We start from the raw sequence: 25,744 nt of genomic DNA, 5'->3' as shown, positions 1-25,744 counted from the left end.
ACATTAAAGTAGCAGCTGAAAAGTAGTGAAATTACTAGTCGTTCTATTACTTGCAAAAGGTAATGGAATTACCCACTCGTTAGGTAAAAAAGAAACGAATTACAAGTAACGCATTATTTTTAACGAGTTACTTCCAAGCTCTGGTGGAATCAGATATATCATGGTCATGACCATCTCCCCTGAGTAAAATATACAGTACAGCAGTTCGCACATCTTTCAGCTCACAAAATAGAAAATTGCTGTAGGCTCCTGTCTTTCCAAAAAACTTTCCTCACTTCAGTGTCTGTACTGTACCTGCTGGCTTTAACCCTTAATGGTTAGCCTGAATTGAAATGCAAACGAGAAGATTTCTCATCCACTCTTATATAAGCCTCACTTTCTACTTTATTTTTTCTCTTTTTTCTACCTTGTTCTTCATTCTCAGTGTTCCTTTTCATAGTGAGTCCTACCATCTGCATCCCTAGGTGTTTTTGTGCCATTTTTCCTCATCAGTATTCTTTTAATTTTTCTCCTGACATTCTCCCCATTTCCAGTCTCTTTTCCTTCCTGGTGGCTTTTTCCCTAGGGGTCTATCACTCAAGTCTTCTCAGATTTGATTAGTTCTCAAGCCCTTTTGTAATTGTCTATGGAGTTTAATTATATAGCCACGAGAGTGGCCGTATATTATAACAAGTATGGATTTTTCACATTCTGCCATTTTACACTGAAAATACCCCATGCCATTCTGCTGCTTCCCATAAGCTGATTTCAAAACAAAATCTTACCAAACTTATAGTTCTGAACTCAGGAACGATTGCTTAACAACCCTTTAAGTTTTCATGGTGATACACAAAACACAATCCAGACTTTAAAATCTGAAACATATTTTAAAAAATAAAATCCAGATCCCTGTTGGACTTTTTTCTGTCAGTGGTCTCATAATATGTTGAAATTAATTAGAAATTAGCCATGTTCACAGAGTACCTGTAAGCCTATCACTGACCTTGCCTCGTACTCTGACCTTCACATTCTGCAGTTTAAAATTTAAAACATGCCTGGCTGATTTTTAATTAATTTAAGAAATTTAGCATTGAACTCAATGATAAGGCTGGGCATGCTCAGTAACAACCAACTGTGAGCATTCTAAAAGCCAGACTCACAGCTGCTTGGCGTGGCTAATCAGTGGGCCACACCCACAGCAGACATTTATTTCACTTTAAACAGTCATGGCTTCTCCCAAAGAATCCTGGGAAGTGTAGTTAGTGAAGGGTACTGAGAGTTGTTAGGAGACTCGTATTCCCCTGACAGAGCTCCAGTAGCCAGAGTGGTTTAACAGTCAGCCCATCTTCCCAGAGAATTCTGCTGATAGTAATTCTGTGAGGGAAATAGGGTGTCTCCTAATAACTCTCAACACCCTTCACAAACTACACTTGCCAGGATTCTTTGGGTGAAGCCATAACTGTTTAAAGTGGAATAAATGTCTGGTGTGGTTGTGGCCAGGGACAGCTTTGGTTTAAATTTGTGTGGGAGACTACATGTGTCATAGAATAAAAAGATGGGGGAAACCCTGAAAAATAATAATACTGTTAACGTTTTCCTTTTGGAAAAGAAAAGGACTTTCCTGCTCTCCAGTGCCCACTTACCTAATCTTCCCTCCCCTTCCTCCCTACTCCTACACTTTCTCCCCCTTCCCCTCTCCTTGGTCAGTTTCACCTATCCTAAGCATGATTGCACACCGCCCAGAGAGCTACTTGCTATGGGCGGTTTATAAATGAAACAAATAAATGAAACAAATAAAAATAAGAGTAAATCTCATTGAACTCAGTAAGCATGAATAAAATATCAAAGTTCCCCTCCCCCTCCCACTCCTCCTCCTCCTCCTCCTCCTTCCTCTCTCCTCTCTTTTTAGTGTAATTATGCAAAGTGTTGCTGTACTTTACATATTCACAGAAACAGAAGCAAAAGAAATCATTTAACATAGGAAAAGTCACTAAAATTACAAAGTAAAACAAACATATTTAAAGTGACCATCTGAACTATATCAACTGTCTTAATATTGTTGCTTCCTCCCTGCTAAAACAAGATTAGCACAGCACAAGTCTTGTTTCTGTTATTTGGGCTGATTGCAGGTGTTGCCACCACTCACCATATGCTCAGAGGCACATGTTACCAAATTCTTCCAAGCTACACAGGAAGTGGATTGGACTGGTAAAAGACCAACGCAAATTGTGTTTGCATTTTTACAAATTTGTAGGGCGGTACAATATCTCAGAGAGGAGGTCAGGTCTCCTGCTGCCCTGGTGCATTCACTATAGCTGCCCAATTTCCCTGCTTTTTAAAGTTTGATAGAAATATCTGTTGTCTGTAGGTACGTTCTTAAACCGCAAGGTTTTTTTGCTTGTTAGTGAAATTGTTAACTTATTCTTCCTTCAGCATTACTCTTCCTGTTTCGTCCCTCAGCCACAGCGAGGATAGCTTTGTCTCAGTGGTGGCAGTGAGAGTTTGCCTTTTTCAAGTATTTTGTTTCTCTCTTTTACTTCCATCGCACTGTGTTTGTTCCCTGTTTCCTCTTACTGCTCCCAGTTACTGTTTTTATTTGTTTTGGTTGCATTTTCTGCTTCTGCCCTGTTCCCCTCATTTATTTTATTTTTTAAAATCATTCTAAGTGCCTTTCAGTGCCGTTTTCATTATAACGTGGAAGCCCTATAATGCAGGTGCATCCTTTGTCCCCCAACCTCAGTGATATAACAAGGTTTTACTGTATCCTGATGCAAAAGAAAAAAGAAGGGCTCCTGCATCTTTAATAGATGTGTAGAATTATCATGGCAAGCTGCACCTGCTGAAATTCCCTCTTCAACAAAATTAATAAAGCTGCAGGAGCCCTATCTTTTGCAACTTTCGACTCTATGGCACCATAGGTGCTAAAGCCGTCCTCCAAATGTGCACAGAGACACAGCTTTGGACGCCTTTGAAAAGAGACAATCCAGTAAATGCCCAATGAAGTCTGGAAACAATTCTTCCTTAACTCCAGTCTGGATTTTCGATGGGGATGAATACAGACTAGGGTTGCCAGGCTCAGGGCCTGAGACTGTTCCTGTATCTTTAGGAGAAGAGAAAGTAAGCCAAGTGCAGGTGTTCTAATGAAGGTAGAATTCTTCCTTCTCCCTGCACAACTTTTAAAGATACAGAAGACCTCTTGGTTGCCACACCCGGCCTCCAAGAGGTCTTCTGTATCTTTAAAAGTTGTGCAGGGGGAAGGGAGAATTCCACCTTGTGGTTTTCCCATTACAGAGTTGCAAGAACACCTGCACTTAGCTGACTTTCTCTTCTCCTAAAGAGACAGGATCAGTCTCAGGCCCTGAAACTGGCAACCCTAATCCAGACCCATTTGTTTTAACCATAGGTTTAACATCTTACTTGGATTATGGTTGTGGATTAATTCAAATCCATCTTTTTTTATTTAAGTGTCCTAAGTATGGCCAGTGCAGCATCAGGAAGTTCCACCTGTCCTTAGATTCTTGCCTTCCCATTCCAAACATCACTCCACTGTCAAAGTACATCTCCTACATATTCTTTTTCCTTCTTCCTCCAAGATTCTGGATTATCTTGGCTGCAGCCTGTTTAACTTTGGACCCAGCTGTCTCCTAGCTAACACACTGTGTTTCCTCAGCTGTTTACTGCTATCTGAAATCCTGTGCAGACTTCCTCAATAAAATACTACATATCCTTAGGCCTAGTTCCAGGTAAGGCTGCCCACATCCATGACATGGCCTTTATAGCCCATCGAGGATAGCTGTGCTGTGCACTGCAATGTAGTATTTTTAATGTAACAGCCAGAGCTGAAGAGTGGAGCACAAACCATAGGCACAATGGCAAGTGTGTGGCCCATGGCAGGAAGTGAGAGTGCAAAGAGACTACTATGATAATAGGCCAGGGTTCTCCAACCAAGATCTTCCAGAGTGACTTTATCTCATTCAGATCTTAACGCATGCCACTTAGAAGCCAGAGTAGAGCTTTGTCTTACAGTCCCCCTGAGACTGTATTCTGAGCCTGTTGGAAGTCTTATATTTGTAAAGGCCACTGGCCATAGCTCACTAAGTACAATGTGGCCCACTTTGATTTTGCTGTAGGGCAGGCTGGCTAACCTGTGGCCCTCTAGCTGTAGTTGGACTCCATCATCCTGGGCCAACATGGTCACTGACAAAGGATTATGGGAGTTGTGGTCCAACAACATCTGGAGAACCACAGATTAGCCAACCCTGTTGTAAGGCATGGATCCAGGATGGCAGAGATGGGAGCCTGTGGCCCACCAGATGTTATTGGACTCTAGCTACCATCATCCCTGACCACTGGCCATCCTGGCTGGGGCTAATGGGAGCTGGAGTCAAACACCATCTGGAGCTTAACATGTTGCTACCTCTGTGATAAATATTTTCCTGCTCTAGTTTATAGGAGTTACAGATGTTTATTATGATCCATCTACTTATTTATATAAAAATCCGTTTCCTTAAAATTCCAAGGCAGCTAACAATCTAGGAACAATAAAAAATAATAATAACAAGAAATGCACTTTACAGAGGGCTGCTCTAGGACTTTAGCCTTATTCTGTGGTGATAAATAGACATTCTTTATTTAGCCTGCCATTCTTTAATAACAGGAACTGTTTTTTAATTCTTCGGGAGGTGAGGTTTGTTTGAGTGAGTGTGTGTGTGTGTGTGTGTAATGTTCCACATTTATACTGATGATATTTTATAAATATTACTTAGTAATATTGGGAGCAACACAAGACAAATAACCAGATAACACTAGAGACCCTAAAGATAAATATGTCCAATTGCTTCAAAGAGCATTTCCTGTAATTAAAATAATAATTGGAGACCACATCTTTGCCTACAGTAATTGGGTGGCATGATAATACACAGCAACTTGCAGTCGAGATACATAAGTCAGGAACAGAAGTTTATCCATGGCTTCATCCACCATGGTATATGAAGCCATGGATGACTGCTATGCCTGCATGCTCCTCTCTTATCTCTGCCCTCTCTTCTTTCCATTGCATCCTGGATTCAGCACATAGATCCTGGTTTGCTTTAAGCCAGAGTTCCCCATTACATCTGAACCAGGGCACTGTGGCTTAATGTCGGCTAACAAACCAGGATAATAAGGGGAGAGGTGAGGGAGTGGTGCACAGCCATGGCTTCACAAGCCATTGTTTATGAAGCTGTGGATGAACATCCAAATGTGGCTGAAATCTTTTGCAGAAGAGGAACATTGGAAAATGTGGGGGGTTGAGAATGGGCATTTTACATAGAAATTTTTGAGGAGATACACATACAAAGAAACCAGTGAAGGATAATGTGCTGGGATGATGGCACAGGGATGGGGAACCTGTGGCTCTCCAGATGTTTTGGGGCTCCAGCTCACATCAGCCCCAGCCAGCATGATGAACACTTGGAGGGCATCAGGTTGGGGAAGAATAATTTAGATGACTGTCTGAACCAAGCCAGTATGTTAGCAATTCTATTGGCTTATTGAGGTAATCATATGCTGAAAGTGAAGTTTGTACTTAAGATTGGGTGGGGCACCAGAACATTCAGCACCCTTCAGAAGCAACCCCACAGGATAAGGAAAAATATTGCTTAGCTTAATGTTTAATGTTGTTGTAGTAGTACATGTTCTTTCCAATTTTCCCCATGTACAGTATGATTATGGAAGACTGCAGACAACAGCAACGTATACTGATGATAACCCCAATTTTATGTAATGCAATTTTGCTAGTTGTTACATATGCAAGTTTTTTAGGAAATCTCTACATGTTGACTGAATAAGACTGCAATCCTAATAGATTTATTAGGCTAGAAAGTAAGCTGTATTCAACCCTCAAGTGAGATTTACTTCTGAAGAAAGGTACATTGGATTGCACAGCACAAGTAATTAGCAGCAGCCTTAATGGTAATAAGAAATGCTACACATCTTCCATTTATTTTAAAAGAGAGACAAAGACAGATGCCTGCTTAAAAAAGAACTTTAACAGGAGGATGAAAAGTTGACTCCCAAAGAAATATTTATCCACTAGATGTCTCTATCACACAACTTTCAGTATTAGGATCGAAAAAATGTTGTGGGAAGAGAACAGGAATTGTACAAATTATAAAGGTTACATATTGCAGGTGTGTAGTCATCCAGGGGCCCTTACTTTTGGGGGAGCAAGTCTCAGCAGGGTCCCTATGTACAACATGCGCCCTTGTCCTTCCATGCTGACTGGAGCCAATCAGAGCGAAAGAAATTGAGTCAGTCACTGAAAAGACTCTTAGTAGCTAACACACACCACTCCTTTCATGCTGATTGCCTCCTAGGGAAAGTGAAAAGTGAGCTCCCTGGCAAAGTATCTTGGTCTCCTGAATCCTAGTCCCACACTTCGCTTCATTTCAGGATTCTTAAAATCAAACCATTTCTGACAATGTTCAGCTCCCAGAGAGCAAGCAGGGGGAAAGCCTATGCACACATCAGTTTTATTCTGATTCTCTAATCCTGTAATTGCAGAAGAGACAATGAATCCAGAGGGCGTGGCTGTGAGGGGGCATGGTGTGACCATCATGAAGGGACCCTCTACTTCTGCATTTGTCACTGCACTACTGCAATATGAGAAGACCAAAAGGCATCAGCTAAGGCTGTCATCCAGAAGCCACTTAAGCTGTTGTGCTTGCAATTAAATTGAGCTAGAGAGTGATGACTTCCTATGGAATTAAAATTGGCTGAGAGGGATAATGCTGGTTTATTAATTTGTTTATTTTTAAATGTGTAGATCACATTTATTTATTTACTTACTTGCAGATAGGGGGGTTTGTTAATAGCTTGGTGACTGTGTCTTCAAGTTCTTTGTTCTGAGGCTTGAGTTTGAAATATGGATTTCTTGTTTTTAAACTGTTTAATCACTGTAATATATATTGTTTAGCATGTTTGCCCTCTCCCAGCATGTTTGTTCTGCTACCCAGAGGAAGAAGCCAAGGCAAGTGGAACCCTCCCCTCCTCCCCACATTGGTTACTGCTTCTGTGCTCCGGGGTGTGTGTGGAAATAGCAAGGAAGGGCAGTAGCAGGGCACAGAGCTGCAGGAGTTAACAATGCCCCCCCCCCGTGGAATATAGGAAGCTGCCTTAATGCTGACCATTGGTCCATCCAGTTCAGTATTGGCTACACTGATTAGCTTTGGCTCTCCAGGAGTGCAGGCAGGATTCTCTCCCAGCCCTACCTGGAGATGCCCGGGATTGAACCTGGGACCTTTTGCATACAGAGCATTTGTTCCACCACTCAGCTACTACTGCCCTTCCTGAAATGTGCTGCAACTCCTGGACTTGGAGTCAGGCCAGACAGGAAATGGCCAGTAGCAGAGCAGATGGGGGAGTGTGGTGTCCTTTTCTCTCGGTGCTGCAGTAGTCCTGAGGAAAACCACCCTTTCCCAACGCTGTTGTTTGCTGCAGTGACAACTTACCTCTCAGGGGAAATAGCAGCTCTGGGGAGCAGTAATATAGTGGCAATTTCAGCAGTGCAGGGTCCCTCCATGATCGTCACAGCCATGCCCCTTCCCCCTGGGTTGTGAATGAGATCCTTGTGAATGCCTCGTCCCACAACAACAGATGTCCACAGGAGCCAATAACCTTGAAAGGGGAGAGTGTTAGCTACTGAACGAGTCTTCTCTATGGCTGACTAATCTCCTTTCAATTTGATTGGCTCCAATCAGCAGAAAGGACAAGGAAGCATGTTAGAAGACTCTTCTCAGTGGCTAACATACTCCCCTTTCATGCTGATTGGCTCATAGGATGTTGGAGATGTAGGGACCCTGCTCCCAAAAAAGTAAGGGGTCTAAGAACCCTTGAGACCCTGTACGACAACACCCCTGCTGGGGAGAGGGATTTTCATCTGGACTGTGGCATGTGGGGATAATGTTTTTAAAAAACTTGTCTCTGCACTGCAGTCCCAATTGTGACTGAACCAGTCTACATCTATTATTTATTACATTTCTACCCCGCCTCTCTTTTCATGATTGAAACCCAAGGCGGCTGACATATGGTTCCCAGGCAGTCTCCCATCCATGCACCAACCAGACCCGACCCTGCCCAGCTTCAGCAGGGAGCTGGCCTCATGTGCCCTCATGTGCCTGGGATATTAAATCCATTCACACATTTAATTTATCATGGATGTTGGTGTATGTCGTGTGTGTGTATATGTATGAAATATTTCTGTGTGGTGGTGCTGTGCAACTTATATTTTTTAGATGCTTAATTCCTTGACCACATGATGCATTTTATGACTTGACCTGTAGCTTGTGGCTTAATTGATTCACTTTACTGAGGCATCTGTTTTGTATGGGTTTTGATTTTGGCTATGCGTTCTTGCTTTGTGCTTGTGACATAGTTGTAGCTTGGAGGTTGAAAAGCATTGACTGATAACATATGTAGATGACAGGGGACATGTAATTTGCAGGGGACTTAAAAACACAGGCTTTGCCCCTTTACTGCTGGGCTTCACCTCTGACCTGCTAGACCCTGCTCCATTATTGCCAGACCCTGCCTCAAACTGTTGAGCTCCACCCCTTGATCTCCAGGGCTCTATCCCTCATCCCTGGCCCAATCTTGACCTCTGGGTTCTGCTCAGGCATAAGAATTGGGTCTTTTCAGGAGCTGTCCATCCTTTTTGCACTAGCTGAACCTTCTGACCTGTCTTCAAAGGAAGCCTTACAGAAATGTTGGGCAGTATTCAATGTCCTGTGTCTGCTCCAAATCTGCTCCAGAGGGTTGGGGGAACCCTTGGAACAGATTTATGGGGTGCACACAGGGGAGAAGAGGGGAGAAAGTTCCAGTATGCAAGCAGAAATCCCCACACTGATAGAAAGAGTTAGTTGGATACCCCTCAATGTATGAATAATCAATAAGGGCCCCTCTTATTGACTTCATACATTGAGGTCCTTTTTGTTGTGCATTAATGATGGTTGTGCTTATTGTGGTATTGAGATAGTTATACGTGATCCCACTTTCAATACAGTTTGCACCTGCAAACGTTTGAGGGCAGACATACTGCTTAGTTTCCAGTCAATGCATGTCCCATAACTTCTTTCTAAAATCCTGTAATATTTTATACCACAAGTATTTCAGTTTTTTTGTTCTTTATTTGTCCCACTTTTGTTGCGCTATAGTGCAAGAGTGTCCCTCCTGATGGCAATATGAAATTAACATTGCAGAAGCATTACAGAACTAATAAAGCAGAATGAGGTGTGGATGGTCCACTATAATTCAACCAGGAGTATAATTCCATCCACCGGGAGGGGCCCTAAGAAAGATGAGCAGTGTGTGAATGACTGAGGAGGCCAGGTCTTTGTCTGAAAAAAGCAGACGCTGGTGAAAGGCATTCCTGTTCATTGCTGCCACCAGGGAATCCTGCAGTGACACAGAGCCCAGGAGAATCCCAACGTATGCATCCGCCCTTTTGGGAAGGTAGAATCAATAATTCTTCAGCCAGAAGCTGATGCACCACTGCAATTAATCCTCAGTTTGTTAGCTCTTATGCAGCCCATAACTGCATTCAGGAATTCATCCAGGGAATAAACTGCTCTTGAATTTAATGAAAAATATTATCCCATTCTCCCTCCCTCCCGAAACCAATCACATACACTGATAATACTCCTATGCACTATTCATAGATACACAATGTTCATATACTACATTTGTACTGTATGCCACTCTTAGGCACACAACATTCACCCACAGTCTAATAATATTTCTACCTACTCCCTTCTCTTGTGAACTCCTCTGCACACGCCAACAGCACATCCATCCCCATCTGTCCCTGGGCTTTATGTGCTGATAACCAAGCTTCTGAGCAGTTGAGCCAGTGACTATGAAGGACTCATTTCATCCAAGCCAAGCCAGAGCTTTGCAGTTAATCATAGCATTGGAATGGATCTTGCTGGCCATCTAGTCTAACCTTCTTTAATTTAGAGGTCCAGCATGACCATCCCCCAACAGATGGCTGTCCAGCCTCTCCTTGGAGAACTCCAGAGATGGTCAGATATGCACCCACCCACCTCATTAATTTGTTCCATTGCTGTACTGCTCTTAGGAAACATTTCTCCTAATATTCAACCAAAATCTACCCTCTTACCACATAAGTCCATGAGATCTAGTTCTGACCTCTGGTCCAGCAGAAAACAAGTCTTTGCCCTCTTCTGTGCATGACAACCCCTTCAGATAATTGACTAGTGCTATGTCCCATCTGTTTTCTCCAGGCTGAACGTACCCATTTCCTTCAACCTGTCCTCATAGGACTTGTTTCCATAACCTGACGATCGTGGTTGTCACTCTCTAAAACTGTTCCTGTTTATCTACACGATAGCCTACTTAAAGTGCAGCTCTCAGAACTAGGTACAATACTCTAGATAATTAGGTCTGACTCATGTGGAATAAAGTAGAACAGTTATTTGTCACTTGATGGTTCTGCTGATGCAACCTAGAATCATGGTAGCCTTTTCTGCAGCACATCACACTGATGGTATATGGTCAGCATGAGATCAGTTATAATCGTGTGTGTGTGTGTGTACACAAAATCCAGTATTAGCTAGTAAGGTTGAGCCTTAGGAGAAGGACCTTATAGTCTTCTCCTCAATATGCTTGCTTCTCATATGCAAGGCTTTTAAAATGTCATTTTTACATAGAGAAGTATTAAAAATACTTGCACGCTGAAGTGATGAAGTCCAGGTTGGACTCCACTATGGTTTTTTTTCAGTATGTTTCAATCAGCTGTGAGTAGTTGCAAGAGAATGGGGGAGGAGGGAGAAGAACCTGAGCTGGCCAATTAGCTTCCTCCTTGCTGCTCGCTGTCACTTGCCGTTCACCTCTCACTCTGGCTATGGACAGACTTGCAGTTATACTGCTTTCCACCTCTGTGTTGTGACCATGGGGACATCCAAAGTTGGTCAAACTCTGCCCCGTTTTACTCAAAATTTGGGATTTTTCAGATCAGTTTTCCCTTCAAGCCAGCTTCATATCGACTTCGAAACTGTTTGGCCAATCAATCTGGTGCAACTCCGAAGTGTGTCCAATGGAAACACTTTGCTTTGGGCAGCTCTAAAAGGTCTGACATCAGCAGTAGGGCTGGGTGTATTCCAATCAAACAATTAAGATGTGTACAACTGGATACAGATTCATTTCCAGCTGCATCGAAACAAAACAGTGTCTCGCTTTTTAAGGCACTAGTGTGCACGTAGCCTCTGTCAGCTTCCTAAGTGTGCTTAGTGCTGCTGACTATGACTACTTCAGCAGCCACGTGGGGTCCTAATCTAGATCAGGGGCCCAAGCACCTGTTTTCTGTAGATAGGGAGGAAGTAGCAGTGCTAAGCACATTTTTTAAAATATGTGCTTAAAGTAATGTGAACCTCTATTCTGCATGTGCAATCTAGGAATCAGCTGGGTTGGGATATGAGGCAATCAATGAGGTAAACAACTCCTAGATATGACAACTGTTTACCAACCCTCCCACAGAGTGGGTGATTTCCCTTTCAGCTCACATGCCCGGTAACCCATCCCGGGTAGGAAGACAATGTAATATAGGGCAATTGTCAAGAGTAAAGTGCAATAGCTGCTGTGGGAAGTAAAGGATTTTAACACAATCCTATACATGTCTAATCAGAAGCAAGTCCCATTGAGTGGATAGAATTGCACCCTAAGTATCTTTCTGTCAGATAGGTATTTTGTATACAAACATGCATTGAGAAGATCATCTGAAGTCCTTTGTCAGCAATATCAATCTTTTTCCTCAAGTAACTTTTCAAAAAACGCGATTTACCTTCAATAGATATTGACCTTATTTTCTTTTATTCCACAAATAGATAGAGAATTCTTCTCCTTTTCTAATTTGCAAAGTTTGCTCTCTTTTCAAAACAAAATTGCAGATACATTTATGGAAAAAATCATAAAAGATCAAGTCAGTCTTGGAGAGGCTGCATTGTGCCAAGGAATTCCATAACAAACACAGATCTAGAATCCTGGCTGGAGAAAAAAGTGGGAATGGAGGGAGTTGGACTTTTCCCCCTGCAAACCAGACATTTCAACTACTTCTTTGAAAAAGAGTACTGACACATGTGGGGGTTCAAGGTACAAAGCTGCATCAGCCCAGCCCACCAGAAGCTCCTGCAGAACTTTACGATTTTTGAACTGTAGACATGGGGGGAAATCTATTTTAAATGTACATTTTTAATATTTGTTTAGTATGTAGATTCTGGAAAAGTGCACCAGGCTGAACACTCTTTTCAAAGGAAGAGAGAACTTCCTAGTCGCATGGATGTTCCTGCCAGCAACTCTTCCCTTCTTGGAGGTACAGGTAAATCATATGAGATCTAGGATAGATTTGGAATCTAGAAAGTCTTAATGAAAACAGGTACATCCACAAGAGGGACAGAATAGTTCCTGATGAAGGTCCCTCCATCAAACACCTGCGCAGTGTTGGTGTCCATCCACTTCTGACCCTCTCTGGGCAAGTAAATATCTCTCAGACTTTGCCCTTGTTCTGTTAATGGGGCAACAAGTACCTGAATTTAAAAACAAAAATTAAAGACATTAGTAACATAGGAAGCTGCCTTATACTTAGTCAGACCACTGATCCTTCTAGTTCAGTATTGCTGACACTGACTGGCAGCAGCTCTCTGGGGTTTCAGGCAAGAATTTTTCCCAATCGTACATGGAGACAACAGGAATGGAACCTGGGGCTTTTTGCATGCAAATCAAGTGCTCTACCACTGAGCTACAGCCCTTGCCCTTAGAGCAGCTAGTCTCTTAACAATGGCAAGGTAAAGCTCACTTGAAACCAGCACCCAACCTGATCATGTGTGTTCTGATAATGGCATTGTATTACAAAGTTGCCAAAGCAAGCTTTAAAAACCCCCAAAACAATAAGGGGCATTCCCAGGCTGTATTAGAATGAGCATCACAGCATGTTAATGATGACAGCGTGATCTGAGATAAGGAAATCCATTAATCTGTAGATGTTTAGTGTTCTGAATAAGGGCCATTCCCTAGTTCTCCTTTTCCTTTCAGCAGCAAGAATTTGCAAACATTCTGCATCATCACAGAAAGGCAGCTAGTGGACCTCAAAGCTTCCCCTTAGTCCCTGTGTGCCTCCTCAGTTTCCTCCCAATAGTGCCTATGAAAGCACACATTTCAACTCATCTAATTAAGTACGAGCTACAACCAGCAGTGTAGTGGCAAATTCAGAAGTGCAGGGTCCCTTTATAATAGTCACAGTGATGCCTCTTCAAAGCCACACCCCCTTCTAAGATTATACAACCTTTGTCAAGCATGAAAGGGGAGTGTGTTAGCTACTGAGAAGAGCCTTCTCAGTATCTGATTCACCTTCTTTCACTCTGATTGACTCCAATCAGCAGGAAAGGACAAGGAAGCATATTAGAAAGCTCTTCTCAGTGGCCAACACATTCCCCATTCTTGCTAATTGGCTCATATGATGCTGGAGACATAGGGACACAGCTGGGACCCTGCTACCAAAAAAGGAAGGGGTCAAAGACCCCCCGAGACCCTCAACGACTACACCCCTGACTACAACCATTTTCTGGATGTTTCTGGTGAAAGACACTGTAATTCTACTTTTCTGCACCATGGCATAAATATAATATTTCAGTGATTTAACTGAACAAATCACATTGATCATGGACCTCAGCAGTAAGAATCTAAAAAATTGTCATTTCCTCTCATCAGACAGCTGTCTGCTTGTAGGCTGGTAAGATCTCTGTGACATCATAGCATCCAAACTGTTGGCACCTAGACATCTGGTAACATCTGAGAAGGCATGTTAGATGAGGATGGCACCTGGGAAAGCCTGGAAATAGGTTTCTGGGAATAAGAGAGGTGAAAAAGACAGGAAGACTGGAGGGTGAAGAGATGATGGCAAGAGTGAGGACAGAATATGCAGGATGATCCAGAGGAAGATTCTTCAACAGAAGATTCTGCCGCCCTTGGCTCCTGCTGGGAGGAAGGGAGGGATATAAAATAAATAAATAAACAACCCTCACAGCACATCATATTGATGAGCTCTTAAATCTAACAGAAGAACAAAAGAACCCCCAAAAGAATCTCTTGGGGACAAGCAAACCAGATTATTCAATGAAGAAATAGCTAGTGATTTCAGTGGATCAAGCACTGCAAAACTGTAGCTCAATATCTAAATTAGGAGCAATTATTCCAAGTGTGACCATGACTGCAAATAAAGAAATAAAAATAATAAAAGTATGTCTTACACTAGAATTTGCCTCTACTCCTGCTAGGAATTTTGAAGTATTTGCAACATGCATTTTAGTGTAACCAGTTGCCATGGAATCCAGGAGCCATCTTACATCATCACATTCACATCTTCTGTCTTTGCTACTTTGGGGGATGGAGTGGGGGTCTATGCTCTGCCAGGTTTTATACTTTTCTGTTCTTTTAATAGGGATTGGGTATGAACTCTTACAACTTGTCCATTATGTTACAGGCTACAGAAGCTAGGAAACTATTTGGTTTCTAGCCAGGAAAGGCACTGGTACTATCACATTATTCTAAGGCTCTTTAGATATTTTCCACAATGGCTTTGGAGACATTTATCCATTATGAAAAGGCATCTGTTGAAATATAACCAGATGTGGTGACTGAACTCCTTTGAAAAGATTCCTCTGGAAACAACCACTGAAATCTCACTGGACAGTATCGTATCCTTGTTTCTGTTAAGATTGCTGAAATTTCTCCTCCTCAGAATATAGATCTTTTTTAATTAGTAAAACTGGCAGAAAGAAAAAAAAGGTTCCTTTGCAGCTATTCAGAAAGAACTTCAAGTAAACTTACAGGCTCAGAATGGAACTGAACATTCCAAAGTAAAGATGGGATTCTCAGCCTCACCTTTGCCTCTTAACATGAAAAGTGTGTGTGTGTGGGGGGGGGAGGTGCTCTGGCACATTTGTAGAAGAGAATCGGTGGGCAGGAAGAGGTGCTTACGCCTTTCTGCATCTGCTGATATTGTCTCCTGAAAATGCCCTGCCACTGGTCTCTCATTCTTTCTTTTAATTATAACTCCCAACTGCGTTTCAAGACCCAAAGGAGGAAGGCTGCCATGGAAAAAATAGCTCAGGGAGGGCATTTGACTGGAGGAATTGCTGGGTGCAGGAATAGTTAAGTATCACCTTCCTGGCCACTGATTCTCCCCTACAAATGCTATCCTGTCCTTGTACTCATATCAAGGAGGAGTCAGGTTCCATTCTCATATTTTCCATAGCATAAGGACTTAATCGTTTAAATGCTCTATGTGACACAAAAATAAAGTTTTTTTGTACAAAAAAATACCACAGAATGGTGCTTGGAAACAATGCAAACAATACTGCTCGCAGAATCAAAGTTAGAGAAACTGAAGGAGATTTTCATGGAGTTACATAAAAATCTGTGAAATTTACTAACCTGTAACCTAACCTAATTCCTCTGAGTTCTAAGTTGAATGTAATTGGTCTTAACTCACTATAAAGAAGCAAAACTGCTAATTGAGCAAGTGAAGTAAGGCCTTTGGTATAAGTCATCCATTTGATGTCCATTTCAAAGTATGTCTGTGTCACTGTCAATTTGCTTGTAATACAATAATTCTATTGACACACTCAAGGACACAATTCTGCATTTCAGGTATGACACCCCCCAAATTTATGTGAGCATTTCAAGAGAGCCTAAAATTATGTTAAGTACAACACAATGTGATATTTCTTTTGAAGGCTATGAAATTGGAATTGATGTGCATGTTCAGAATACCTTTTGGTCTACTTCTTACAAGCACCAGCTCAACTGTCTCCCCACCAGTTTTCAAGGAGGCCAGGAAAGAGATTAAGTACAATATAATGTGCTATCTCCACTCTAGAATTATCAGGGCTGGTGCCAAAGGTCAGCCAGGTTGGGCCTTGGCCGAGGGCCCCATGGCCCACAGGGGCCCTTGAAGGGGCCCTCATTAGGGTGGGGGAGTAGTGCTTCCCTGCTGTGGTCTGCGGAGAGCTTCCAGGTCCCCCACTCGTTTCCTTTCTCCACCTCTCTCTCCTGTGGTCTGCTGTTGCGCACATAGTTGCCATCAACCAAGATGGCGGCGGAAGCTTCTTTAGGAAAGCCTCTGCCGCCGTTTTGGTTGATGGCAGCCTTGCACGCACTGCATGCGTAGGGTTGCCATATTGCCCGGATAGCTGGGTTTTACCTGGATTCTATGCATGCCACCTGGCGCCCGGCTTGCCCCTTATGTGGCCCGGATTCTCAGCTTTAATTTTAAAAAAAAATTAAGTTTCTAGGTGGTCCGGTTCTCGAGATATACATAAAAACATCAGCCACCCCCCTCGACTGTTAAATCTTTCTTTAAACAGTACTGTACTATAGCACTTTGTAGCTTTAACCCCGCCCGTTCAGCATTGCAGCCAATCAGGGATTGTGTTTCAGTTTCATTGACCTTAGGCAGTGTCTAGAAAACAAAATGGTGGTTTCACACACACACCCCGTTTATCTGAAAATCTCATAAATTGGGTAAGTATATACATTTCAGTTTTTTTTCCTCTTGTGTGTAGGAGTCAGAGCTTGGGCAGCGTTTTGAAAACCTTCCCAATACTTGCTTTTTGTAAAAGCAATGCTAATCCCATATGCCCAAAGTAAATCCCATTTAATTCAATAGGACTTACTTTGAGTAGACATGGTTATGAATGTGCTGAAAATCAATGGGACTTTGGAGTGAATGTAAAAAAGAATTATGTTTGTGTTCTAACTCTTTCTGTCTCCAGTCCAATTTTAAAGCAAGTAGGCAGGGCTTACTTAGATATTACAGTTTTTATTCTGTAGGAAAGTAATACTGGTTTTTTTAAAACTAATACTGCTTTTTCTGCAATGACCAACTGGTTTGACAATAAACTATTATATGGGCTGTATGTATTTATACATCTGCAGTGTGTGCGTGTGTGTGTATGGAGTCTTTCCAACACCCCTGTGAGGTAGGGTTGGAAACAAAGGCAGCTCACAACAAGAAATAAAGCCATTTAAAATCCAATGACCATAAAACAAGTATAAACAGTTGCAAAACAGCGTAAAGTGGCATGATTCGGAATTGTGGGTTGTGTGAATGAAGTTGCTTATCACTTGAGGTTGCATTTCTGTCCCTGTTTGAGTAAGCCCCACTGAATATGCTGGGACTTGCTTCTGAATAAATAAACTTAGGATTGTACTATAAATATCTTTACAGTTTGTGTAAATAATAAATATATTTGATAGTCATGCTTATATACATATTTCTTCATTTATCATATTTTTGGTTTTTGGTTAGGAATCCTGACTGGTTGTGAGATGCTTAGTTTTTTGCCTTACTCATAGGAATCTTGTTGTGGTTGGTATGGTATTACATTTAGGAAAGTGTTACTGCCTTCTGTGTTTTTTTTTCCTATTTGCATTTCACTTATCTTTAACCTCACTCCGTTACAGCCATAGAAGCAACAGCAGCATATGCAAGATAATTAACTCCCAATAGTGATAAGAACAAGAATTTATAATTATTATTTCAATTAAAACAAGAGGCTTATCAGTACTTTGAAGAGGACCAGATATTTATTTTCTTTCTGAGCCCAGGACTGGGTCTTTCATGATGCCAGGTGTGTGTGGGGGAGCAGGAGAGTAGTCGATAAGACAGAGATCCTGGCATTGGTAATCTAATTAGCAAGGTTTGCGGCCTATTGCCGAAATAAAACACAGACACCATTGCTTGGGTAAATAATGGGCCACTTTATTTAAACAGAATCAATTGAATAATGAACCTGCAGAAGGGAGATTAAGGGCGGGGCATTCTGGTGATCCAGGCAAAGCCTGTTAGCAGCTATCGGGCGACCATGCCCTGCCTGAGCCTGGGGCTGCCCTGTGCCAGCCCCCCAGCTCCAGCCACACCCTGAAGATGTGTAGGGGGTCCAACCCGCATCACCGCCCCTCGGAGCCCTGAAACTCCGAGCGGATGAGGCACGTTGGCCCCAAAGGCGGCCCGTACCCTGTCCCCGGGCCGTGTAGCCCTGAGCTGCAGGCCTCCGGACCGCCTGTCACCCCCAAAGGTGCCTAAAGGTGTCACCTAGCTGCCCTTTCCCTTTAACCTTTCCCCGCACTTCTTCGCTTGCCCTCCAAAAGTGACCATTAACAATTCAAACTAAACAGCCCAATCAGCCTATTGACCCCAGGGGCACCCGTGCTAACCCTTGACCCCTCCCCCCAACCACAGTGTGGAGTAGGCAAAAGAAACCTGCCAGCAAAGCGAGGCAGGCAGGCCAAAAATTCCTAGTCGGCCCCGTAGCGACCAAATGGATCACACTGCAGCAGAGGGAGGGTCGGGCGGGTGCCGCCGAAATTTGAACTGGATGGCAGGAAGCAGGCGGGGCGGCCTTAAATAGCCTTCAGCCGCCCCGCCTCCCTGCCGCGTCACACGACGGCGCGCCAGCGCGCCGTGTGTGCACGCATCCCCTCCAAGATGGCGGCCGGGACATCGACAGCGGCCGCAAGCTCGTCCCTCTGCCCGGTAGGTCCCGGGCACGGAACGGGATTGCGGCCTATTGCCGAAATAAAACACAGACACCATTGCTTGGGTAAATAATGGGCCACTTTATTTAAACAGAATCAATTGAATAATGAACCTGCAGAAGGGAGATTAAGGGCGGGGCATTCTGGTGATCCAGGCAAAGCCTGTTAGCAGCTATCGGGCGACCATGCCCTGCCTGAGCCTGGGGCTGCCCTGTGCCAGCCCCCCAGCTCCAGCCACACCCTGAAGATGTGTAGGGGGTCCAACCCGCATCACCGCCCCTCGGAGCCCTGAAACTCCGAGCGGATGAGGCACGTTGGCCCCAAAGGCGGCCCGTACCCTGTCCCCGGGCTGTGTAGCCCTGAGCTGCAGGCCTCCGGACTGCCTGTCACCCCCAAAGGTGCCTAAAGGTGTCACCTAGCTGCCCTTTCCCTTTAACCTTTCCCCGCACTTCTTCGCCACAGAAGGGGGACAAGCCTCTGCTTAGTCCCCCTTTACCCCACACCCGATAAGAATCTGGTGTAAACCCTTCTGCAGGTCCCTTAGAAAGATGTCGTTGCCCGTGTCCGTCAAATGGACACCGTCAGGCCGAAACAGCTCAAGCTTGTTGTGGCCCACCTCTGGGTGGTGGATGACAGAACCTCCCAAGTCCCTAAGGGCCCTCTGAATTTGCCTGTTCACCTTTTTCCGTGCCCTGTCCATCCCTCGTGGGTCACCGGCACAATTCCACCTCCTGCGCGGCAGGATGTCTGACCACACTAAGTGCACCCCCGGCCAGCGACGTGCAATGGCCCGGAGGTCACCGCATGCCTGTTCAGTTAGGGCCTTGCCCTTTAACAGACCCAAGTTGTTGCCCCCGAGGTGGATCACCAGCACCTGGGGCACTGCCACTTCCACAGCCGGTTGAAACAAGGCTGGCAGGAGCCCGTCCCAACGCATCCCCCGACGTCCCAGCCACCGCACTGCGGCCCATTGACTGAGCCCCAGCTGCGTGCCAAAGCGAGACTTCGCCGCCCTGCGGCCCGCCCAGAACATCATACTATGGCCACATAGGAGGATGCGTGGCTGCTCCGATCTTGTCCAGCGATCTGTTGAAACAACAACGACATTGGGTAACAATGGGGGGGGCCCTGGGGGGCCAACATCTAGCCGCTGGCGTCGTGTGTGTCAGCAAGTGGTCTAACGTAGGCCTTGTACGCGTCCGAGGACCACCCGCCCACAGCCTGAAGCCTGTCTTTAGAGAAGCCCAATAGGGCCGCCGTGGAGGCCGCGCCTATCCGGAAGGAGTGTGTCCCGAACTTACTGGGGTCCACGCCTAAATTCCCCAGTGCGGCCTTCGCCACGGACCAGAACTGGTATCTGGTAAGGGGCTGGGAGTTCCTATGTATGAATAGGTACCCTGACTGCGACCCCCTCGCTACCACAAAACCGCGCAGGGCTGTTACTGGGCAGAGTTCTTGCTGCCGGCATGGGGCTAATACCACCAGGCGCCCCTTACCATGCTGGTCCGTTTTAGACCGCCTGAGCCGCAGGAGTGCCCGCTCTGCCCTCCAGCTGAGGTCGGAGACTAGCAGAGCTCGGAGGGAGTTATCCATCTTAGAAGCCGCCACCACCTCCCCAATTCAGAAGGCCCCAAAAAACAGAGTGAGGGCCGCAGCATGATATAGCAGGGCCTCGAAAGGGGAAGAACACAAGTGCTTCCACTGTCCCTGCAGGCCAAACAATAGCTCCGGGGAAAAGGGGAGGCGTGCATCCGGGGGGCAAGGGCGCTCGCGGGACCAACCCTCCAGCATCTGGCGCACCCTAAAGTCACCCGTGTAGTCCTGAAAGCCCCGTGCCTTCGCTAGGAAAGCGAGGCCTGAGAGCTTACCTTTGATGGTCCTGACTGAAAGGCCTCTCCGTTTCCCCTCCACGCAGAACTCCATAAGCTGCTCGACCGGGATGGGCCACTCCTGGGCATAACCCCTGGACTCTCTGAAGTTTGATAGATCCCTACCTGCCCCCTGGTAGCTGGCCAAAGTGCTGGGCGCCACAGAAAGGCTTATGGCCCTTTCTGGTTCAATCCTCCAATCTCCCATAGCGCTGGGGGGAACACCTCTGGCAGAGCCCTTGCCCACGGTGCCAGCTGGCGAAACTTCTCCATCTGGTTCCGTGATAGAGCATCAGCAATACTATTGTCAATACCCGGAACGTGGCGCGCCAGGAACTGAATATTATAGCGAAGACATTGGAGCACGAATGCTCGCACCAGAAGCATAACGTTGGGGTTTCTAGAGGACAGGGTGTTAATAACGTGCACTGTGGGGAGGTTGTCGCACCAAAAGTGGACTGAGGAATTACACAACTTGTCGGGCCAGAGGTGTACGGCCACGACAATGGGGAAGAACTCCAAGAACGTCAGGTCTCTGGTCAGGCCAGCCAGTGTCCAGCCCTGCGGCCAGCTGCCGTGGCACCATGAGTCATGAAGAATGACCCCAAAACCGAAGGCACCCGAGGCATCGGAGTGCACCTGTAGCTCTGCCTCCAACAGGCGATCCCTTCTCCATAGGGAGACCCCATTAAATTCCCGCAAGAAGGTGGACCACACTGTCAGGTCAGCCCTAAGAGCGGCTGTCACCCGTGTGCGGTGGTAGGATCGTGATAGGCCAGCCATGGCGTCATATACGCGCCGCAGGAAGGCACGGCCGGGCGCTACAACCCTGCAGGCAAAGTTCAGATGGCCTGCCAGCCGTTGGAGAGTGGCTAATGTCACCTTATTAGAACTGACCACCTCTGAGATCTTCTCCCTGAGGGCCCCCAACTTGTCATGAGGGAGCCTGCAGCATTGGGCCACCGTATCTATCTCGATGCCCAGAAACGTGATAGCGGTGGATGGGCCCTCAGTTTTCTCAGCCGCGAGGGGGACGCCCAGCTCCCCAGCCAGCCCCACGAAATGTGCCATGAACGCCCTACAGGTGCCTGAGTCCGCAGGGCCCGCAAACAGGTAGTCATCCAAATAGTGTACCACTGATTGCAAGCCTGCGCGCCTCTTGACCGCCCACTCCAAGAAGGAGCTGAAGCGCTCGAAAACAGAGCATGATATAGAGCAGCCCATAGGCAATGCCCTGTCCACGTAATATTCACCCTCAAAAGCCAAGCCCAACAGCTCGAAGTCCTGTGGGTGGACCGGGAGGAGGCGGAAAGCAGACTTGATGTCACACTTTCCCATAAGGGCCCCAACCCCGCAGTCCCTGACCATTCGCACAGCACAGTCGAATGATGTGTAGCGGACTGAGCACAGCTCCGCTGGGATGAAGTCATTGACTGACTCACCCTGTGGAAAGGACAGGTGGTGTATCAGGCGAAATTCACCTGGTGCCCTCTTGGGTACGAGGCCCAATGGGGAAACTCTGAGTGAGGGGATGGGTGGTGCAGCAAAGGGGCCCAAAACCCGGCCGGCTACTACTTCCTTCCTAATTTTTTCTCTCAGAACTGATTCCATGCCTTCCACTGACTTAAGGTTGCGGGACATGAAAGGTCGCCTGGGACCCAAATAGGGGATCTGAAAACCCACTGTGAAGCCTTCGAGTAAAAACTGGGCATCTTGGACTAGGGGGTAAAGGTGGAGTAAGTGTTGGAGCTCGGCAATTTTAATTGGGCTGGGGCCCCTTTCCCTGAGCTGCGCCTGCAGCCCCTGTCTTCCTTGCGCCAGCCGGATCCCTGTTTCCACCCCTGAAGGGGCGGCCCCTGGGGCAGCTAGTGCAGGCGTGGGGGCCCCCACATATGGCACATTCATGTCTGAACCTGCACGGGCTCCGACCGCAAAGGCCACGTGAGCTGAACTCCCAGCAAAGCAGGCGGGGTTGAACCCCCTGCCCCGCAGGCCCGCGGGAAGCAGTTGCTGATGCCTGGCGCGCCAAGAGATGGCCGCTGTCCGCCCTATCACCTGCCATGGGTCTAGAATGTGCCATAAATTGCAGCCACAGGTCAGCCTCCTTTTTGTCCCAGGGGAGGGATGTATCAAAAGCCGCCCTCATACGGAACGCCTGGTCGTAGTCCAGCCATGCCGTCCCTTGAAACTCAGAGTAGCCCCGGTATATGATATCGAGGTATTTGATCAGTACTGAGGCCCTATGAGGCTGCCTCTGTATTACCACCCCCATGTACGTAAGGAATGCAGGCAGCCAGTTAGACCAAGAGCGCTCTACCCGTCGGCGCTTGGGCCTATCGGGCTCTGCATGTTCCCCTTTATCCTTATCCTTCCCAACCGGCTCCCTGTACAAGAGCGAGAATAGGTCCACATACTCTCCCCTCCATATTCTGTCCTTCGTAGCAGGCAGAAGATGAAAACCCAGTGGGGCAGACGTTTCCCCAAAAGGTATGGCCCCCTCTCTGACTGATCCCAGGGGGTCGGATATCTCTGCAGGGGGGTTGGCAGACAGGGCGGGCTGATGCCCTCCTTCCGTCGCCGTCCCAGCAGCGAGGTGCCAGACCTGCTCGCAGGCCTCCCTTAGGGGATGCTGCTGCTGTGGCGTAACCTCCCCCCCGCCGGCGGGGGTCCCTGCCTGCCCATATCCCTCGGTTACCGCTGGTGGGGAAAAGGGCCAGTAGGGGTACCCCCAGGGGGCCCAGCTCCACTGCCGCTGCCCTTGTTGTTGTGGCATGATAGAGGACTCACCCTGTGTGCTTTCCGCCGAAGGTCCTTGTGCGGGCTGCATTGTTGGGGCTGCTTGCAAGGTGGGAGTTGCGCCTGGCTCTATGCTGGGCGTCCTCGCCTCAGCCCTGAGCCCGGCCTCCAGCACATCCAGTCGCGCTAAGATGGAAGCAACAGCCCCTGCATCAGCACTGTTCACTGGCCACTGCGTTTTCCCCCGAGACCGTTTGGGTGGTGGGTCCTTCTTCTTCCCTGTCACAGGTTGGTCCCGAGGTGCACTAGGATGGCCTGAGCCATGCTCTAGGGCTTCCAACCTGGCTAATATGGCCGCCCATGGTGGCCCCTCCCCACTCCTTGCCCCCTCCGCCGCTGGGGGTGGGCATCTCCCCCCTGCTCTGGGGGCCTTTCCTTTCCCTTTTGGCCCCCCTTGTCCTTTCTTAGGTGGCATACTAGAGGGAGATAGGGGCCCCGCTTACAAAACGACGTGATTTCAAAACGTTGTGAAGGGGCCCGCCTGCTTATTCAATACCCCCTCCCGGCACCCAATTATCCTGGAGGGGAGCCTAATTGCCCTGCACGTGGCAAGGATTGATGGTTGGGGTCGTGCCCCACCTACCCCCGCGTTAATTAAAATTAATAATTAAATTTAAAAGTTGCCGGCCAAAGGCCGCCTAGCCTGTGGTCCTCGCCGCTGCTGGATCCGATCCTGCGCTGTCGCCTCGTAGTGACTGCCCCAGGATCCTCGCCGCATAAGCCTTGGTGCCAGCCGCCGCTGCCTCCCTGTCTCTCAATGAGGCTGGGGGGGGCTCGCTGCCGCCCAGCCACCCTGGCCTCAGGAAGCCTCCGGAGGCCCACGTGCGCCGGCAAAGAAGCCGCACCGCGCCGAAGCTGCTGCTGCCGAAATTGCCGCTGAAAGGAGCCGCGCCTCGCCGAAGCTGCTGCTGCCGCGATTGCCGCCAAAAGGAGCCCCGCCGAAGCTGCCGCCAAAAGGAGCCCCGCCGAAGCTGCCGCCGAAAGAAGCCGCGCCGAGCCGAAGCTGCTGCTGCTGCGGCTGCCGAGATTGCCGCCGAAATTTGAACTGGATGGCGGGAAGCAGGCGGGGCGGCCTTAAATAGCCTTCAGCCGCCCCGCCTCCCTGCCGCGTCACACGACGGCGCGCCAGCGCGCCGTGTGTGCACGCATCCCTTCAAGATGGCGGCCGGGACATCGACAGCGGCCGCAAGCTCGTCCCTCTGCCCGGTAGGTCCCGGGCACGGAACGGGAATGTGTGGGGTTGTTGCACACTTCCAGGCCCAGTTTCATTTTGAGTATGGAGGTGGAACCTGTGTAGATGTGGTTGAGAAATTTTGAGTTAAGCAAAGCTCTGCTTTTATAAAACCTAAGAAACATACAGATACTTTGAATGTCTGAGTGCCTGCCCCAGTGGAATACTGGAGGAACTTGTAAAACTTGCTGCAACAGTATTTAGAACTGAGCATGTGGTGTGAAAGACTCCTTTTCCTAACGTTTTGGCTTGTTTTTCTCCACCCACCACATCCCTGAAATATATTGTATATGTTATGGTTAACCGTGCTGCTGCCCTGACTTACTTTATGTTTGTTGCTATTTTGTGTTTTTATTATGTTTTTATATTGATTGTGTATTTTTATTGTTTTTATTATATTTGTAAGCTGTGCTGAGCTCTGTTTTTAACAGCAAAGGGCAGGATATAAATTCTCTTAATCAATCAATAAATACTCCATAGTGTTGGAAACTAGAGTCTAGGCATTTAAGGCTGAAAATGTTGCTTTAAAAAAAAAGATTTCTCACATCTTTCCCCAGTTTTTGGTGGTAATTCCTAGGCACAAAAACAAAACAACTGGACAATCCAAATATTAATATGCAAATATTTGCATACTATGCAAATAATATGCAAATAATTTGCATAATATGCAAATTAACTTGCCCGGATTTGTGGAACTGGAATATGGCAACCCTATGCATGCGCAGCAGCAGAACACAAGAGAGAGGTAGATGGAACAGGTAGGAACTGTGCGCCTGGGGCAGACTGGTGCCCAAGGGCCCAGTCATGCCTGGCTGTGTGCATGCGGGTGTTGGGGCTTGGGGCAGGTACCTAAGGGCCCCAGCATGCCTGGTGCTGGCCCTGAGAATGATATTATTTGAATGAAGGCTGGCATGCAAACTCAGGACACCATTCTATTTTTTAAATAACTTTTTTATTTAAACAAAATATAAAACAAAAGTAACAACAGATCAACAAAACTGTCATGGCTAACAAAAGTTTTACAAAAAAAGAAAAAAAGAAAAAGAGTAATAATTAGATATAAATATATGTTCAAAATAAGGACACCATTCTATGTTTCAAGTACAAACTCCTGTTCATCCTCCAAATCCATTTTCAAGAGAACAGGAAACATCTGAAAGATAATGCAGTGTGCATCCTCCCCTCAGAATTGACTGATCAGAATGGAATTTGATATGCACTTTCAGGACACCACTCTACATTTCAAATTAAAATGTCAACTCTGGCCCCACACCCTCAATGT

The 25,744-nt window shown here is 46.5% G+C and overlaps 1 protein-coding gene across 4 annotated transcripts in view; it reads right to left on the bottom strand.

Annotated features, from left to right (window-relative positions):
* Positions 1-11,929: 11,929 nt before the first annotated feature.
* The window catches only part of LOC133376933 (SITS-binding protein-like), a 107,337-nt gene continuing 93,522 nt past the window's right edge, over positions 11,930-25,744 (bottom strand). For all 4 annotated transcript variants that reach the window (XM_061609920.1, XM_061609919.1, XM_061609922.1 and 1 more), the window contains one exon: positions 11,930-12,557. In XM_061609920.1, coding sequence (XP_061465904.1) covers positions 12,384-12,557 — 174 coding nt within the window. In that variant the 3' untranslated portion in view covers positions 11,930-12,383. The remainder of the gene's footprint in view (positions 12,558-25,744) is intronic.

This window comes from Rhineura floridana, chromosome 2 (assembly GCF_030035675.1).
Source record: "Rhineura floridana isolate rRhiFlo1 chromosome 2, rRhiFlo1.hap2, whole genome shotgun sequence".
Taxonomy (NCBI): Eukaryota; Metazoa; Chordata; class Lepidosauria; order Squamata; family Rhineuridae; genus Rhineura; species Rhineura floridana.
Note: the sequence above shows the minus strand (reverse complement) of the source record. Positions and strands in the feature narration are given on the sequence as shown.